Raw genomic sequence first — 14952 nt, forward strand, 5'->3', positions numbered from 1 at the left:
ATGTTAAAGATAAGATTCAATTAGCAGCAGGAAAACCAGGTCAGATCCCCCCGTAAAGACACCACCTGACTCTGAGTCTCGCTCTCTCACGCATGCACAGGTGGGAAGTGAATTACAATGCGTTACTTGATTAACCTCAGCATGGAGCTAAGCTGTTATGTTTAGAGGAAGGGAAGGAGCTCTTCGGTCAGACCCATTAGCATTTACGGCCACAGCATGTCACTGTGGTGGTATATTTTCTATAGCACTGCAGTCGAAAGCTATTCAAGTCACATGCACGTAAATATATTCTGAACAGTTGAATATATTCTATTTAAATTATATTTATTTTTAACTGACTGTAACAGGAGATTTATGTTTGGCGTAAATGAACGCAGTTGAATTTATTGCAGTACTGTGTATTTATTTTTGTATGAATTCACAAGTCACCACTGTTTGGTCTACAGTCAGCAGCACCACTGAAGTCCGATTTCCACATTCTACCAAAACGTCCAGGAGTCAGCGCCTGTAGACACTGCGTCAGTTTAATCGGTCCATGCTCTTTCAGTTTGAAATATGATTGGCTGTCCACCTCTATGCCTGACTGAACGTGGCTTCACCAGAGCCGAGCACGTCAAGACGACAAGCAAGCCGGAACTAGGCGTACTAAGAGAAGTAAGCCGAATGTGCCTTTAAGATTGACGCATGATTTTTGTTATGATAAAGATATACTGAATAATTATTTCGAGACAAAGATTCTGACTTATTTTTATTATTATTATTTTGTGTGTGAACTTTACTATCGCAATTCCCGTACAATAGTTAAATATAGAGTATTTTTAGGGCAATGCCCTTTTACTTTGAAAGGCACACCCGGAAAGCTAACTGTTGTACTGTATGTGTCAGTGGCAGTGCTGTTACCTGTCAGTAAGCAGAGATAGGCATGTACAGACAAATGAGCTGAGGACATGTCATTATTGTAGTAATAGCGCTGCTGCACTGAGTCCAGCCGGCTCCACGTCCGCTGTTAGCTGCTATAGCTCGCTTTCCTCGCCAGGTAAGACAAGCTACCAGCGCTCCCTCACTAACCCCGACGTGGACCGTACCTCGTAAACAAATGTGAAATCTTAAGACAAGTCTCGTATGGCGATCAAAATCCCACCGGTGATAACGTCTTGAAAATATTGTTAATATTTTACTTGTATGAACCTACAATTCGGCATTCGCTAAGTCCATAAATAGTTCGTTTTAAGTACAGTTTGATCGGATTTATGGTTGCCTTTTCCGTAAATGACCATTCGGGGGCTTTATACTGCAAAAACTGCAGGTAACGTTTTAGGAAAAGCACTGTTGATTCCTGCGTAAAGTTCCCAAAGTGCTCCCCTCTTTAAGGTTTCAGGTCTCAGTTTCAGTTGTGTACATCTGGAGGTAAAATAACACTTCAATAATGTATAAGCACACTAAACTTACTGAAAATATGATTTGCATATTAAATTGTATGTGGTTTGGTTTGTTTTTTTTAAATACAGAAACGGAAATATGTTGTGTTTTTTGAAATGTCTTCACACTTTAAGACTCTGTTACTTAGTTGTAGTATACTGAAATTTGATTTTAGTTTTTACTGTATATGCCTTTCTGTACTATTAGGCTATTAAGATGACTGCATGGGTTATTCAGATGATGGTGATGGTGCTCTCTGTCTTTACTGGCAGCAGCCAGGGGAAGAGGGACAAGGTGCTCTACTGTTCTGGTAAGTGACGCAGATCTGACAGAAGCTTTCTGTCTCAAAGAATATTGATGCTATTTAAAGGAAAACCACAACTGAACTGCAATGCAAAAGCATCTCACCAAGTAACTCCAGAGTTGCAAAAGTACAGACATTCTGTGCTTAAGTACAAGTACAAATACTACTGTTGAAAAATACTTCAGTAAAAGTTGAAGTGCTAATTCAACTTCTTTACTAAAGTAAACATAAAAAGTACAGGCTCAGAAATGTACTCAAAGTAATAAAGTAAAAAAGTAGCTCTTTGGAGGATATTTCTATTTTCCTGCAACGCTAACTGAACCTCGTGCAATGTTTACATAATGATAAAATAATATCAGTAGATGGGAATACAAACTTTAAACCTTTTTTAAAAATTCTTATTATACTCAGCTGCAATCTGAAGAAAAGGAATGATACGATTTCACATGAACAGACCCAATATCTGATTTAAAAACATGAGGACTTGCATATAAGTCCTCAGCAATCCTCATCTTTTAATCTAACCTCTCTTCTTCCTCTCCTGTCCCGTCTTTCTTATCTTGCACAGTGTGTTGTGCGCAATAAATGCATAAACGCAAAAACGAGGAGAAATACTTACAACACGCACAAACATATGACCACACAGCATGTAATTAATTTGCATGAATGTAATGTTGTTGATATGCTGCTTAGAGGTGCTGGTGGAGCCAGTGATAATCGATAAGGGAATCAAATCAATAATCAAATTGATAAATTCCTATCAATTCCCATCCATAGCATTTTGACCTTGTAGCACTTCCACAAACATAAGTATGAGACTGAATTCTGGATGATTTTTCATGTTACGTACGTACAGATGTTTACTAAATTCCAGGCTGTGAGCTGTTGCTTGTATTGTTTCCATCACTGAGGTTTACCTGTGTTTCCCAGCATGCAAGGCAATCGTGGATGAGCTGAACCACTCAATCAGTCTGGTGGACCCAAAGAAAACCATCAATGTCGGCAGCTTTAGACTCAACCCTGATGGAACCATGAAAGACAAAAAGGTACTTTACGCCAGTGTTTACACACACACCACTCACTTCCCAAAGCCCCAACAGATGCTTCCTCATCGGTGACCCCCCTACAGGGAGTGCAGAATTATTAGGCAAGTTGTATTTTTGAGGAATAATTTTATTATTGAACAACAACCATGTTCTCAATGAACCCAAAAAACTCATTAATATCAAAGCTGAATGTTTTTGGAAGTAGTTTTAGTTTGTTTTAGTTTGAGCTATTTTAGGGGATATCTGTGTGTGCAGGTGACTATTACTGTGCATAATTATTAGGCAACTTAACAAAAACAAATATATACCCATTTCAATGATTTATTTTACCAGTGAAACCAATATAACATCTCCACATTCACAAATATACATTTCTGACATTCAAAAACAAAACAAAAACAAATCAGCGACCAATATAGCCACCTTTCTTTGCAAGGACACTCAAAAGCCTGCCATCCATGGATTCTGTCAGTGTTTTGATCTGTTCACCATCAACATTGCGTGCAGCAGCAACCACAGCCTCCCAGACACTGTTCAGAGAGGTGTACTGTTTTCCTCCTTGTAAATCTCACATTTGATGATGGACCACAGGTTCTCAATGGGGTTCAGATCAGGTGAACAAGGAGGCCATGTCATTAGTTTTTCTTCTTTTATACCCTTTCTTGCCAGCACGCTGTGGAGTACTTGGACGCGTGTGATGGAGCATTGTCCTGCATGAAAATCATGTTTTTCTTGAAGGATGCAGACTTCTTCCTGTACCACTGCTTGAAGAAGGTGTCTTCCAGAAACTGGCAGTAGGACTGGGAGTTGAGCTTGACTCCATCCTCAACCCGAAAAGGCCCCACAAGCTCATCTTTGATGATACCAGCCCAAACCAGTACTCCACCTCCACCTTGCTGGCGTCTGAGTCGGACTGGAGCTCTCTGCCCTTTACCAATCCAGCCACGGGCCCATCCATCTGGCCCATCAAGACTCACTCTCATTTCATCAGTCCATAAAACCTTAGAAAAATCAGTCTTGAGATATTTCTTGGCCCAGTCTTGACGTTTCAGCTTGTGTGTCTTGTTCAGTGGTGGTCGTCTTTCAGCCTTTCTTACCTCGACCATGTCTCTGAGTATTGCACACCTTGTGCTTTTGGGCACTCCAGTGATGTTGCAGCTCTGAAATATGGCCAAACTGGTGGCAAGTGGCATCTTGGCAGCTGCACGCTTGACTTTTCTCAGTTCATGGGCAGTTATTTTGCGCCTTGGTTTTTCCACACGCTTCTTGCGACCCTGTTGACTATTTTGAATGAAACGCTTGATTGTTCGATGATCACGCTTCAGAAGCTTTGCAATTTTAAGACTGCTGCATCCCTCTGCAAGATATCTCACTATTTTTGACTTTTCTGAGCCTGTCAAGTCCTTCTTTTGACCCATTTTGCCAAAGGAAAGGAAGTTGCCTAATAATTATGCACACCTGATATAGGGTGTTGATGTCAATAGACCACACCCCTTCTCATTACAGAGATGCACATCACCTAATATGCTTAATTGGTAGTAGGCTTTCGAGCCTATACAGCTTGGAGTAAGACAACATGCATGAAGAGGATGATGTGGACAAAATACTCATTTGCCTAATAATTCTGCACTCCCTGTATGACTAAAAAGTGGGAAGGAGGATCTAAGTTTTAACAGGAAGAGACCTCCAGGAGAACCAGGCTCAGGGAGGGGCAGCCATCTGTCGTGACTGATTGGGGTTGATGGGGGAGGACAGGACAAAGATACACTGTTTAAGAGATGCAGAAACCAGTAACAACTAATGATTAAATACAGAGTGGTGTGTAAACACATAATGAGTGAAGATGAAACACAGTGCATCATGGCAGGCCCTCAGCAGCCTAGGTCTATTGCAGCATAACTAAGGGAGGACTCTGGGTCACCTGATCCATCCCTGACTATATTCTTAAAGAGTTGAAGTTTTAAGCTTAATCATATCAGTGTCTGTCTCCCGAATCCACCAAAGATGGGTCTTAAGGCTCTGCCTTCCATTCTATTTCTAAATATCCTATGAACCCCATGTCTGAGAGCAAAGTGCTCTCTCTCTTCTTCATTATTCAAGACCTTGTATGCGAGAAGGATTTTAAAGTTCTGGATTTACCAGGCCAATGAGGGGAAGCCATTACGGGTGAAATTTGTTTTCTTTTTCTAGTCCCTGTCAGTGCTCTAAGTGTAGCATTTTGGATCAACTGAAGGCTTTTCAAGGAGTTTTTAGGACAGCCTGATAACAATGAGTTACAATAGTCCACCCTAGAATAGATGCATAAACTAGTTTTTTAGCATCACTCTAAGACAAAATGTTTTGAATTTCCTACACATTTGTTTAAAAAAACTCCAAGGTTCCTCACAGTGATACTGGAGACCAAGGCAATGCAGTTCAGAGTTAGCATGAAGAAATCTCGGGAAATCTTCAAGAAATCTTGGGATAAAAGGAAGGCTGGTGATTGGTCTATAATTAGCTAAGACCCCTTGGTTTAACTGATAGCTTTTTAAGTAGCAGTTTAATTACTGCGAGCTAGAATGTCTGTGCATAGCCATTAATAGAGAGGGTTGATTAAAATAGAAATTAAAGCATAAATAAATAGTTGGACTTCTTTGAACAGTTTTGTAGGAATGGGTCCTAAAGACACGTTGATGGTTTGGTAGTTGCTGAAGTTAACTAGGAGAGATCAGTTAATTCTGACACACTCTCACCAAACTCTCTGCACTTGCTAGCACATCTCCACGTTAAGCACTCTAAGCTGCTGCACATCCTTTCCATCTCGATCACCCCGCCTAGTCCTTGACTACTTCCACAGTTTAGGGACTCACTTCTGCACACAAGACATAATAAATGTGTCATAAAACACATGACTAAGTTGTTTTGCATAGTTCTTCAGCAGTCTTCCTGTAATCCCATCTGACCCAGGGCTCTTATTTGCCTTTGATTTTTTTTTAAAGACTGACTGAACATCATGTACATTTTAACTGTGCAATCGGGGTACAAGGAGCCATTTCTACATAGATGTCATAGATGCTGTGATTAACAGAGACTCACATTGATGCAGTCTTTTCATGGAGGAGTCGATTGATCTTTGCTGTTGCTGTGGCTGTGTGCATGACACTCTGTGAGCACAGAAGATGGATCCAGGCTATTGTCCTGCTGTAATGAGGTCACACCCCACTGGAACTATGACATGTTCTGTTGCTCAGAGGCCAGAAAATCATGACGTTTTATAGCTATTCTATTGATTTCTGGAGCTTTAGCGTTTGTTGTGGCTATCACTGATAACTGCACCGATCAGTGTGTGCAGGTAGGCGTCGACACCTACAGGCAAATTCAGAATCACAGATCTCGCTTTATGACAACTGTTTTAAGCACTGATATTACTAACTCAGTGTAGCCATTAGATGTTCTGTGTGACAACATAAATCATCAAGTTTTACTGCATAATTTTCCTCAAAACAAAGTCCAAACTATCCTCTAAGCATTTACATGTATCCTGATTAGAGTTAGAAAACAGCATTCCAGTCACCCAGCAGGGCGAATGAGCTTCCTCCAGCAGTGAGCTCCTACTCTACTCTGAGCTGACACTTTCCTCTACCTGTTGCATTATCTGGTCAATCAGATGTTATTGAGCCACATAAGAAGACAAACCTTGATCCCATGCCCTCCCGACTCCCTTCTTTTCAGCAGCTTTTGACCTAGTGTGAATCAGAGAGGGAGGGATGTCACAGCTTAGATGCCATCAGTGAGGAGGATTTGCAGGTTTTAAGTCTCTGCTCTTTGGCCTTGTCACAGTAGGACTTCCTGAGAGTATGGGGCTGCTCTGTGCCACAAAAGTTAAACCTGCCTGCCACAACAATGACACATTTAAGGCTTCCAAAGACATTGAACTTAGTTGGAGGGGCAAGTTGATCTCATAGTGAACGGTGGGAAGTCATGCATTGAGAATGAGAGGATGCACAATAGCATGCTGACACAATGACACATAACATCATGGTCTAGAAATGTGACTCCGTGAAGTGACAGTCATTTTTTTTAATCCAACAAGGATCTTTTATTTTTCCTTGGAGGTTTCTTAAAGGAATAGTCTAACTTCCAAACAAATTTCCTTTTTTTGCTTACTTTTTGATTTGGTTGATATCAGTCTCATGTCTGAGACACTTACTGCATACGGCATTAAAAAAACAGTGACAACCCTCAGGGCAAAAAAATGAAGCCATTGTTGGAGTGCCAAGTTTTGGGACTCCCAAAAGTCAGTCAGTCCCAATAAAATTCCATGTTAACTTGACCTGCTAAACAGCATAAAAAGCATGTTTGAAGTTTCCCTCTTCACACCGTTATTGATGTATGAAACTAGTATTTCATTATTCGACTTGTCATGTCTAATGTCTCTTTTGTGTTTTGTCTTCCTCCCCGCTGTTGCACCTGTGCAGCACATAATTACACCTTCTAACTTGGCAACATTAGTAGCTAACTTGGCACTCCTGCTTATTATATAAATATGGTATCTTGTGGCTCTTAAAAACACAACAACAGCAACAACATGGCGAATATTGAAGGCTTAACGTGAATTCTAAAACCAGTGGGGAACACCGTGGTGGCTACATTCATCAGTCTGTGAACAGGACATGTTCTTCTGTGAGCTCCAGAGGCAGCGTTAGCATTGTGAACGGCCTTTGGGGTCCATGCCCATCCAAAAGGATCACTGTGCCCCCTCAGCCGAATTCTACTGACTTACTTTTACAACTATAGGTAAAATTAATCATTGTACAATAATAATTGTTATTGTAGTAACAACCAAGCCCATATTAATCATTTGGTCAATAGCAGTTTAGAGCAACAATGAAATAGTAAAGTTGGTGAGTCTAACTCCCTCTTGTCAAAGTTGGTTGCCTGTCCAGTCCATCTTCTGTGGTGCTGACCCTGTTTAGAGGCGCTCGTAGATGTATGTTTGAACTTTGGACAGTGTAGAAGGTCAAAAATACAACATGTAAACAGCCAGATTTTCCCTGGTTCAAGTCTTCATGATGGCTTTAGTGGACCAAATCCTAATTTTATGAGACCATCACTAGGCCAGCATTTGATGTATTTTATCGTGGCATATCAAAAATCAGCAGTCACTAGAGATAAAATATGATAAACCAGATCTGATCAGATGCTGAAAGGTTAAATACACTGGACTTCTTTCTGATTTCTAAGAATCACTTAGAAATAAATCACAAAAACTGGAGCATCAGGAGACTTTCTAACCAAGTTTTCTAACCTCTGACTAATTTAAGAAAAAAAAAAAGAGAGTTAAATCTGGCTAATGAGAATAAACAGCATTATCGGCCTAAATTTAAAAGCACTATGAGAGCACAATTACAGTAAGAAGGGACCATTTGAGTGCCTTTAAATATTCACATTTACCATTGTAACAAACTAAGGAATGACTTAACTTACCTGACCATGAACACAACAGCCTGTAAACTGCCCAGTTGAGACTCCACTCCTCTGTTAAAATACATAGAATATTATTTTATTCTGGATTTAAATATTTCAAAGACAAAAAAGATTTTTTACCATTTATTTTCAATACAATATGAAGTACCCAGATAACTTGAGCAAAATATCGTGCAACACATTCAATGTCCAGTTAAAAACAGTCTGGCATGAAGTAAAACGATACAAGGAAGCTTTAAAGCTGCAGTTTTCAACTGTCACTTGCCGAAAAGTTTCCTTTCCTGTCTTTATCACATTTTCTCCCCCTTGTAACTCATTGTTATCTCCGAGGGTTAGTTATCTTACATTTATGTTATTTCTTCCCTCTTTCTGTATCTTTAGCTGGCAGAGAAACACTTTCTTTAGCTGTTTGGAACTATTAAAACAATAACTCTAGTTATGCTTGCTCCTTAGTAGAGCTAGCTAGATGCTAAAGTAATGTGACCAAAGCTTTACTGACGTGTGCACAAACACATGATAGGGACGAGGAGGAAAAAGGACCTCTTGAGGATATAAGCAGAACCGTGGGATGAAGCTTTTTTCTGAACATCTATCTCCATGGGGTAAACTGTAAGCGAAGTTGTGGCACAAGAAAAATGATATTAAGTATCAATCTGCCAGTCAGATTTAAACCCTCACTAACTGAAGGTGCTTCTATCATATTCTTTGCTTTTGCCAGTTTTTTTTTTTATGTTCTTCAGTGCTATGTCTTACTCTTCTAGTATCTCTGGTTTGGCCTATAATATGGTCCTTTATAGCACAGAAAAAGAAGGAGCTTGTGGAGCTTAGCGTGCTGTTGAGAAAGGCTTCTCACCTGACTTCTGACAAGAGTGCTGACTCTGCTCTCCACTATCTTCCAAATTGCTAACATGAAGAAGCCCTGGGCTATGATTTAGAGCTCATATAAAGATGCATGGCATTTCCAGTCAGAATTACCAGCTGTTTACTATTAGCTTTACTATTCTGTCATAATGAAGTAATATTATTACCGTTAGACCTTTATCAAAGACTGCTATTTGAAAATTTGGGATTTAAATGATATATAAAGGTCAAAAATACATTTTAGGTTCTCCTTCCACTTCCTGCCAATGTGACATTATTATTGTTATTTTATTGTTTATTATCATTATTATTATTGTTAATTTATGGGTCTTCATTGGCCAGAACAATGACATTGAAAGGCCCCTGTCCACAGTGGTGCAATAATGGCTCCCTGTCCAATGGGAATTGAATGGAGGATAGCTTCCCTGAGAAGCCTATTCTCTGGGCCAACCAGTCACACCCCACTACCACCTCAACCACCACCCCCCACCCCATTCTTCAAACAACACTGTGACTGACAGCTCCCTTTCATACGGCTGCAACTGGCAAGGAAGGGCTTTAATTCCAAACCATTTTGTAGCATGGCATGATAATGACTTAGACCCAAGCCCATGGATTGACATGGTTTTATTGTAGGGCCGGGGAGAGCAGTCCTTTTCTTCTCTTTTTTTATGCTGTTTGGATGAGATTGAGGATTTAGTTTTATATTCAGTTTCATTCTCATATAATAATACATATAAAAAGAAAGATGTGACTGACATGATGACAACAGAGGAACATGTATTATCAATTATTTCTGCAATGAATCGGTTAATAATTCTCTTAATTAAACCTGTGAATGTTGCATTGTCAAACATGTACTGTTTTTAAGTGAAACTCCAAAGTATTACATTTGCGCAACAGCTTCAACATATGATGCTATATAGGAGTATTGTTTCCACTGAATGTGCCTTCAGTAGCACTTAAGCTGCCGTCCAGTAATGACTCACTAAATACAGGCTGCAGTCAAACCTACCAACCTTAAACGTGACTTAATGTGACTGGTGAAGCTGGGACTTTAAACAATGATGAGAAATGACTAACTGAAATATGCAAATATAAAATATTACTTGTGGTTTATATTATTATTATAAGCCTTCCGTCAAATCGGCATGGATATTAGAGTGTAATTAAAAACTAACCTATCAAGCTTCAGGTAAAGATGATTTTGTCAAACAGATCATGTGTTCTTGAAAACGATTAAAATAGTGGCTTGTACTGCACATTCTCAAATTAGCTTTTGAGAAGCTTGGTGGAAAAAACCAAGGTATTTAAATATGTCAACATGGTCCTAGGAAAAGTGTGACCAGCATCAATTAATTGCCCAAGTTTTAATCCAGTAAACAAAAAATTCAGTCATTGAGTGAAAGAAATGACAGCACTGATGCCAGAGTCACCACAAGCAAGTTTTGATTGATAGGCGAGCCTCATCGCCACTGCTCTACGTGACCTACATCCCCTAGTGCCTGGCCCTTCCAACCTTTAGCCCTGTGCTGTAACACCTTCTGTCAACTGGCCAACTTTCTTCCTTCTTCCTCAGCACACTGTTAGCAACCCTAACAGTGTTGCCAGGCTCAGAGTCTTCTGCAAGGATTAATGCAGCATCGGAGAGCTCAGGTGGTTCTAATTGTCAGAGGAATCACTGGCTGGTTTTGCTCTACTACCCAAAATTTCAGTTTGCTGAGCAGGAAGAGGCAAAGATTTGATGGAAGACAGATGGCAGAGCAGTCCTTTGTCACATCATCGCATCTTAAAATGTATGATGTGTGTGCGTGTGTGTGTGATCAGTAAGGCTGGTTAGAGAAACAGAAAAAGAAACAAAGGCTGAGAGTATAATTTATCTATCATTACAAGATCCAGTTCATCTGCAAGAGGCTCAAAAACGCTCCCTTCTTCCTCTGTGTTCTCTCACCACCCAAACTGTCCCCCACCCCCAACCTCTGTCTTGCCACTCTTTGACCAAAGAAAACAAGGAAGATTTCCTCCTTTGATCGTCAGAGGATTGAGGGGCTGAATGGGCCAAAAGACAGCGCAGAGGCAGGGTGGGGGCCGAGGAGATGAGCCGTTTACCCTGCACTTGGCTTCTGTTGAGGCCTTCTGCTTCTCCCATCTCCTCCTCCTACGACCCCACCCTTCTCTGGATCCCAACCCCTCTTTTTGCTAGTTCGAGGTATAACAAACACTGAACCCCCCCCCCCTACTTCACCCTTTTCAGTGCCCTATCCTTGCATCTTCACCCCTGGGCGTCACCCCTGTCACCCAATATCCTTCCGGGGATGGAGGGAGCAGAGCATAGCACCTGTCTTGACCCGTCTAGACACCACCGCCCTGTTGATTTGTCTTGAAAGGGATGGGTGGTGGAAGAGCATGGCTGAGTTTGGATGGAGAGGTGGGGAGGGTATTCATGCAGGTTAAAAGTCAAAGTTGGAGGGTGAGGTATTTCAGCGTTGATGGAGAAAACACAGCGGAAACAAGAGGTCACCCCACTGACCCACCCTGAGGCCTGTGGTGTAACACAGCTAACACTAGGCCAACCCAGAGTCTTTTCTTTTTTGCCATGATGCAGCTGTGCTGTTTTGGTCTATTCGGCACGAGTTCTTAGACGTTTCAACGTGGCGATCTAGTATTGGAAACATGAGACAATGGCTATACGGTCCAAGAAGAAGCCGGGCTGGAACAGTCATGCCAGTTCAACATGATGATTCCCTCCTCTCTCTCTGGTTTGGTTTGCCAGGTCCCATTCGCTCGCTCGGAGACTCACCTCAGCGAGCTTCTGGACGGCGTGTGCAACAGTATGAGTGACTATGCACTCTATGTGGATCCCGTCACCCAGCACAAGCAGTACAGGAGGTTTGCTCCCAGAAGCAGTGCTTCCACCGACGACTTCCCTGATTTTAAGAACTTCCAGTTTGATGGGCCAGAGGCGTCCAATGACCTCAAATTCGCAGTGAGTGGAAACATGCACCGAAAACAATGTTGTTTTTAAGTAGAATTATAGTGTAGTTAGACCTGCGGCCTAGTTCAGGATCATGTACAGAAGCATTGGATGCATTTCCAGGCCAAAACCAGGTCATGCCAATTTCATCCATTGCTAAAACAAAGAAAATTCTCAGAGGTGCTGGCTAATTTTGAAACAAGTTGTTCAATACATGGAGTCGTACATTTAAAATTGGAGGCGGTGATTATGACAACCCTGCATCAGTCGGTTGCCAGCGCCGTCCAATCAAAAACAACGAGTTTTGTATAGCAGAAGCATTACAAGGTAGTCATACAGTTACTTAGATGTGTAATCTAAATACACATTTGCTATTTTCATCAATCTATCAATTGTGATTGTAGGTACAAAAATGTTAGACTAGAAAATCAGATAGTTGCAGTAATGATATTATTGAAATTCGTTTTATAACTTTGTTTATCTTAGTAAATTAATTATTAATCGGTTTGTTAAGCACATTGTCAAAATTAACAAAAGTATACATTTTATTATAGGCATTTTGGTACATGGATAGTTTTATGTAGATGTATATTTCATGTTGTTTAAAACAATTGCTCCTATGCAGAAAAAATAGAAAACTTGGCAAACATCTTTTTTCTTTAGTCTGTTTAAAATACACTATTTTTCTTCATCTTCTTGAAGAGAAGGTCATGAATCTGTGAGCTACAGACAGATGAAAAATAAAAGAAAAACTCAGAACAGTAATGTGGTGACCTGCCACATCAGCGTCAGAGCTCCTCGGCATTTATTCTTGCAATAGACTTTGGAACAGAATTAGATATTCCCTTTTGGGTTTTTTGATGGTGGTGGTGGAGCACGATGTCAGTAAAACTAGAAAAGATCTATATAAATACAAGTATATTACTCTTTTATGTCTGACGTTGTTCCGAAATCAATTTTCATATTCTTTAAACCATTCAAAGACGCTGTGTCACATAGAACAAGTGTGTCAACATAGCAGTGACCCTTCTTTTGATACAAATGGCCCCCTGTAGCATAATGGAGCCAACTGAGCTCTTCACCGTAGGGGTCAGAGATTCAGGGTTTTCCTTTAATTTGTCATGCGTCTGTAGTGTGGGCAGTTGGTTGTGCCGGCCATTTCACCTGCCTTCAGTTTGAGAAAGTACTTGATATCAGCAGTCACTGCAGAAAACCGGGTCAGTGAGCCATGATGGAATTTAGTGACGTGTAGACCACTGAACAGCTGTGAGCTTCACCACAACGCACCATGTTGGCTTCATGTGACTGAGAGGTCTGAAGGAATTAATAGGACAGATGAAATAACAGATATGGGGAAAAGTTTGTTGTTTATTCTGACAAAAGTTGGATTGCAGTGTGACTGAGTGAGCCAGCTCCCACTGAAAGCTGCTGCTTTAATAAACAGCGTCAGACTCGCGTCACAGCCACTTTTGTCTTTGTACTTTTTACTCACCACCACATTCCTCGCTAAAGAAAAAGCAGCTGGATCAGAAGTCGAATTCATAAAAAGCAAGGAGGGGTGCTTTCACAGAGTCTTCAAAATGGATGAGCGGTTCGATAAACAGGAGGGAAACGTGGCCACCGCCATGCAAATGGCATGCCCACATTGTGTGAAAAATGGGACAAAGTGTGCAGATGTGTGTTGTGTATGTATGGTCGAAACACACTTTGACCAGTCTTTGCTGTGTCTGTGTCTCAGTGTGAAACGCTGGTGGAGGAGTTAGAGGAAGAAATCATCTCTGTGCTGAGCCGGGACAGGCAGGAGAACGTGCACGAGGAGTTGTGCAGCAGAGTCTCAGGTAGCAGCTTTTCTTCACACGCGCTCTCTCACAGAGCTCACACACACACACATCCAGTCTAAAGCACATACTTGTTTCTTGTAGTCTGCTTGTCTTTAGTACTTTCAGCATGTCAGTGTGTGTTTTCATTTTGCTGCTCGGGTTTGGCTTCCACAGCATTCAGTACCAGCAAAGGCCAATGGTTAGCACAGCTCAGTAGCCTCAGTATAGTTCAGTGTTAGCTATTTGTGTCTTAAGATGGTGGCACATTTTCTGGTTGTGGAACATAAACACTGATGTGTTTGTCTTCATGTTTTTCCTTTCAGACCACTGTAAAGACAGCAGCCGTGCTAATGAGGAGTTATAGCATCACATCGGATTTTCGGTGCAGCGAGGGGAGACCAGCTTTGACACACATTTCTGAGAAAAAGATTTTGATAAAAAATGTTTGACAAACAACTGAGACTATTTTAAATAAATAAAAACCAAATGTTGAGAAAGCACAGTGTTCATTTTTGTCTCTGCATGCTGCTCACACCACAGGACTGTCGGGAACAGCTGACTCTTTCTGTATCTTAACCAGACCTACAGTAACTGTTTGTTGGTGTGAGTTCCACATTTGAGCTGCTTGAAAAATCTAAAGTTAAGATAGTGGTCTCTACAGTTAGTCCACTGATCAGTTTATCCAACAAAACTCTTCACTGCTCTGTGTCACAGTCTGGCTTTATCACCAAGTCCAGGAAAAACATTTGGATTTCTTTGTTTTATTAAAAGAAAACACATTATTTTCTTCGTTTGCGCACACCATACATATACATGGGAGATATATCTGTTAATGTGGAATTGCAGGTTGCTGGATGATAGTGGTGACTTAAAATGTTCACAGAAGCTAAATGTATTGTGTCAGTGTGAACATGCAGCTTTCAAATTGCTGTATCTTTTCACAAAGACTAGCAGGTGTACAGTCCCGAGCCACAACTCAAGCATCTATTATCTGATTGGGCCAGACTTAACAGCACCTGATTGGTTGAAAACTTTGCATTGATATGCTAGAGGCGGTGGCAT

General features: G+C 40.9%; 1 protein-coding gene across 2 annotated transcripts; it reads left to right on the top strand.

The window, feature by feature from the left end:
* Positions 1-540: 540 nt before the first annotated feature.
* cnpy1 (canopy FGF signaling regulator 1) lies at positions 541-14390 on the top strand. Of its 2 annotated transcripts, none has more exons than XM_031732726.2 (6): positions 541-654; positions 1627-1729; positions 2654-2769; positions 11870-12082; positions 13809-13908; positions 14214-14390. In XM_031732726.2, the coding sequence occupies exons 1-6, from the start codon at positions 556-558 to the stop codon at positions 14252-14254; spliced, it is 672 nt and encodes a 223-aa protein (XP_031588586.2). In that variant the 5' UTR covers positions 541-555; the 3' UTR covers positions 14255-14390. The 2 variants fall into 2 exon arrangements, with proteins under 2 accessions (XP_031588586.2, XP_031588585.1); XM_031732725.2 differs by lacking the exon at positions 541-654 and adding an exon at positions 834-1036.
* Positions 14391-14952: the final 562 nt, after the last annotated feature.

Source organism: Oreochromis aureus, linkage group 18, assembly GCF_013358895.1.
Source record: "Oreochromis aureus strain Israel breed Guangdong linkage group 18, ZZ_aureus, whole genome shotgun sequence".
Taxonomy (NCBI): Eukaryota; Metazoa; Chordata; class Actinopteri; order Cichliformes; family Cichlidae; genus Oreochromis; species Oreochromis aureus.

Excerpts from the sequence above, each read along its gene's own strand:
- cnpy1 (XM_031732726.2), top strand. The coding sequence starts at position 556 with ATGATTGGCTGTCCACCTCTATGCCTGACTGAACGTGGCTTCACCAGA. Across the intron at positions 655-1,626 it reads AACTAGGCGTACTAAGAGAA|GCTATTAAGATGACTGCATG; the intron begins GTAAGCCGAATG and ends CTGTACTATTAG. Across the intron at positions 13,909-14,213 it reads GTTGTGCAGCAGAGTCTCAG|ACCACTGTAAAGACAGCAGC; the intron begins GTAGCAGCTTTT and ends TTTTCCTTTCAG.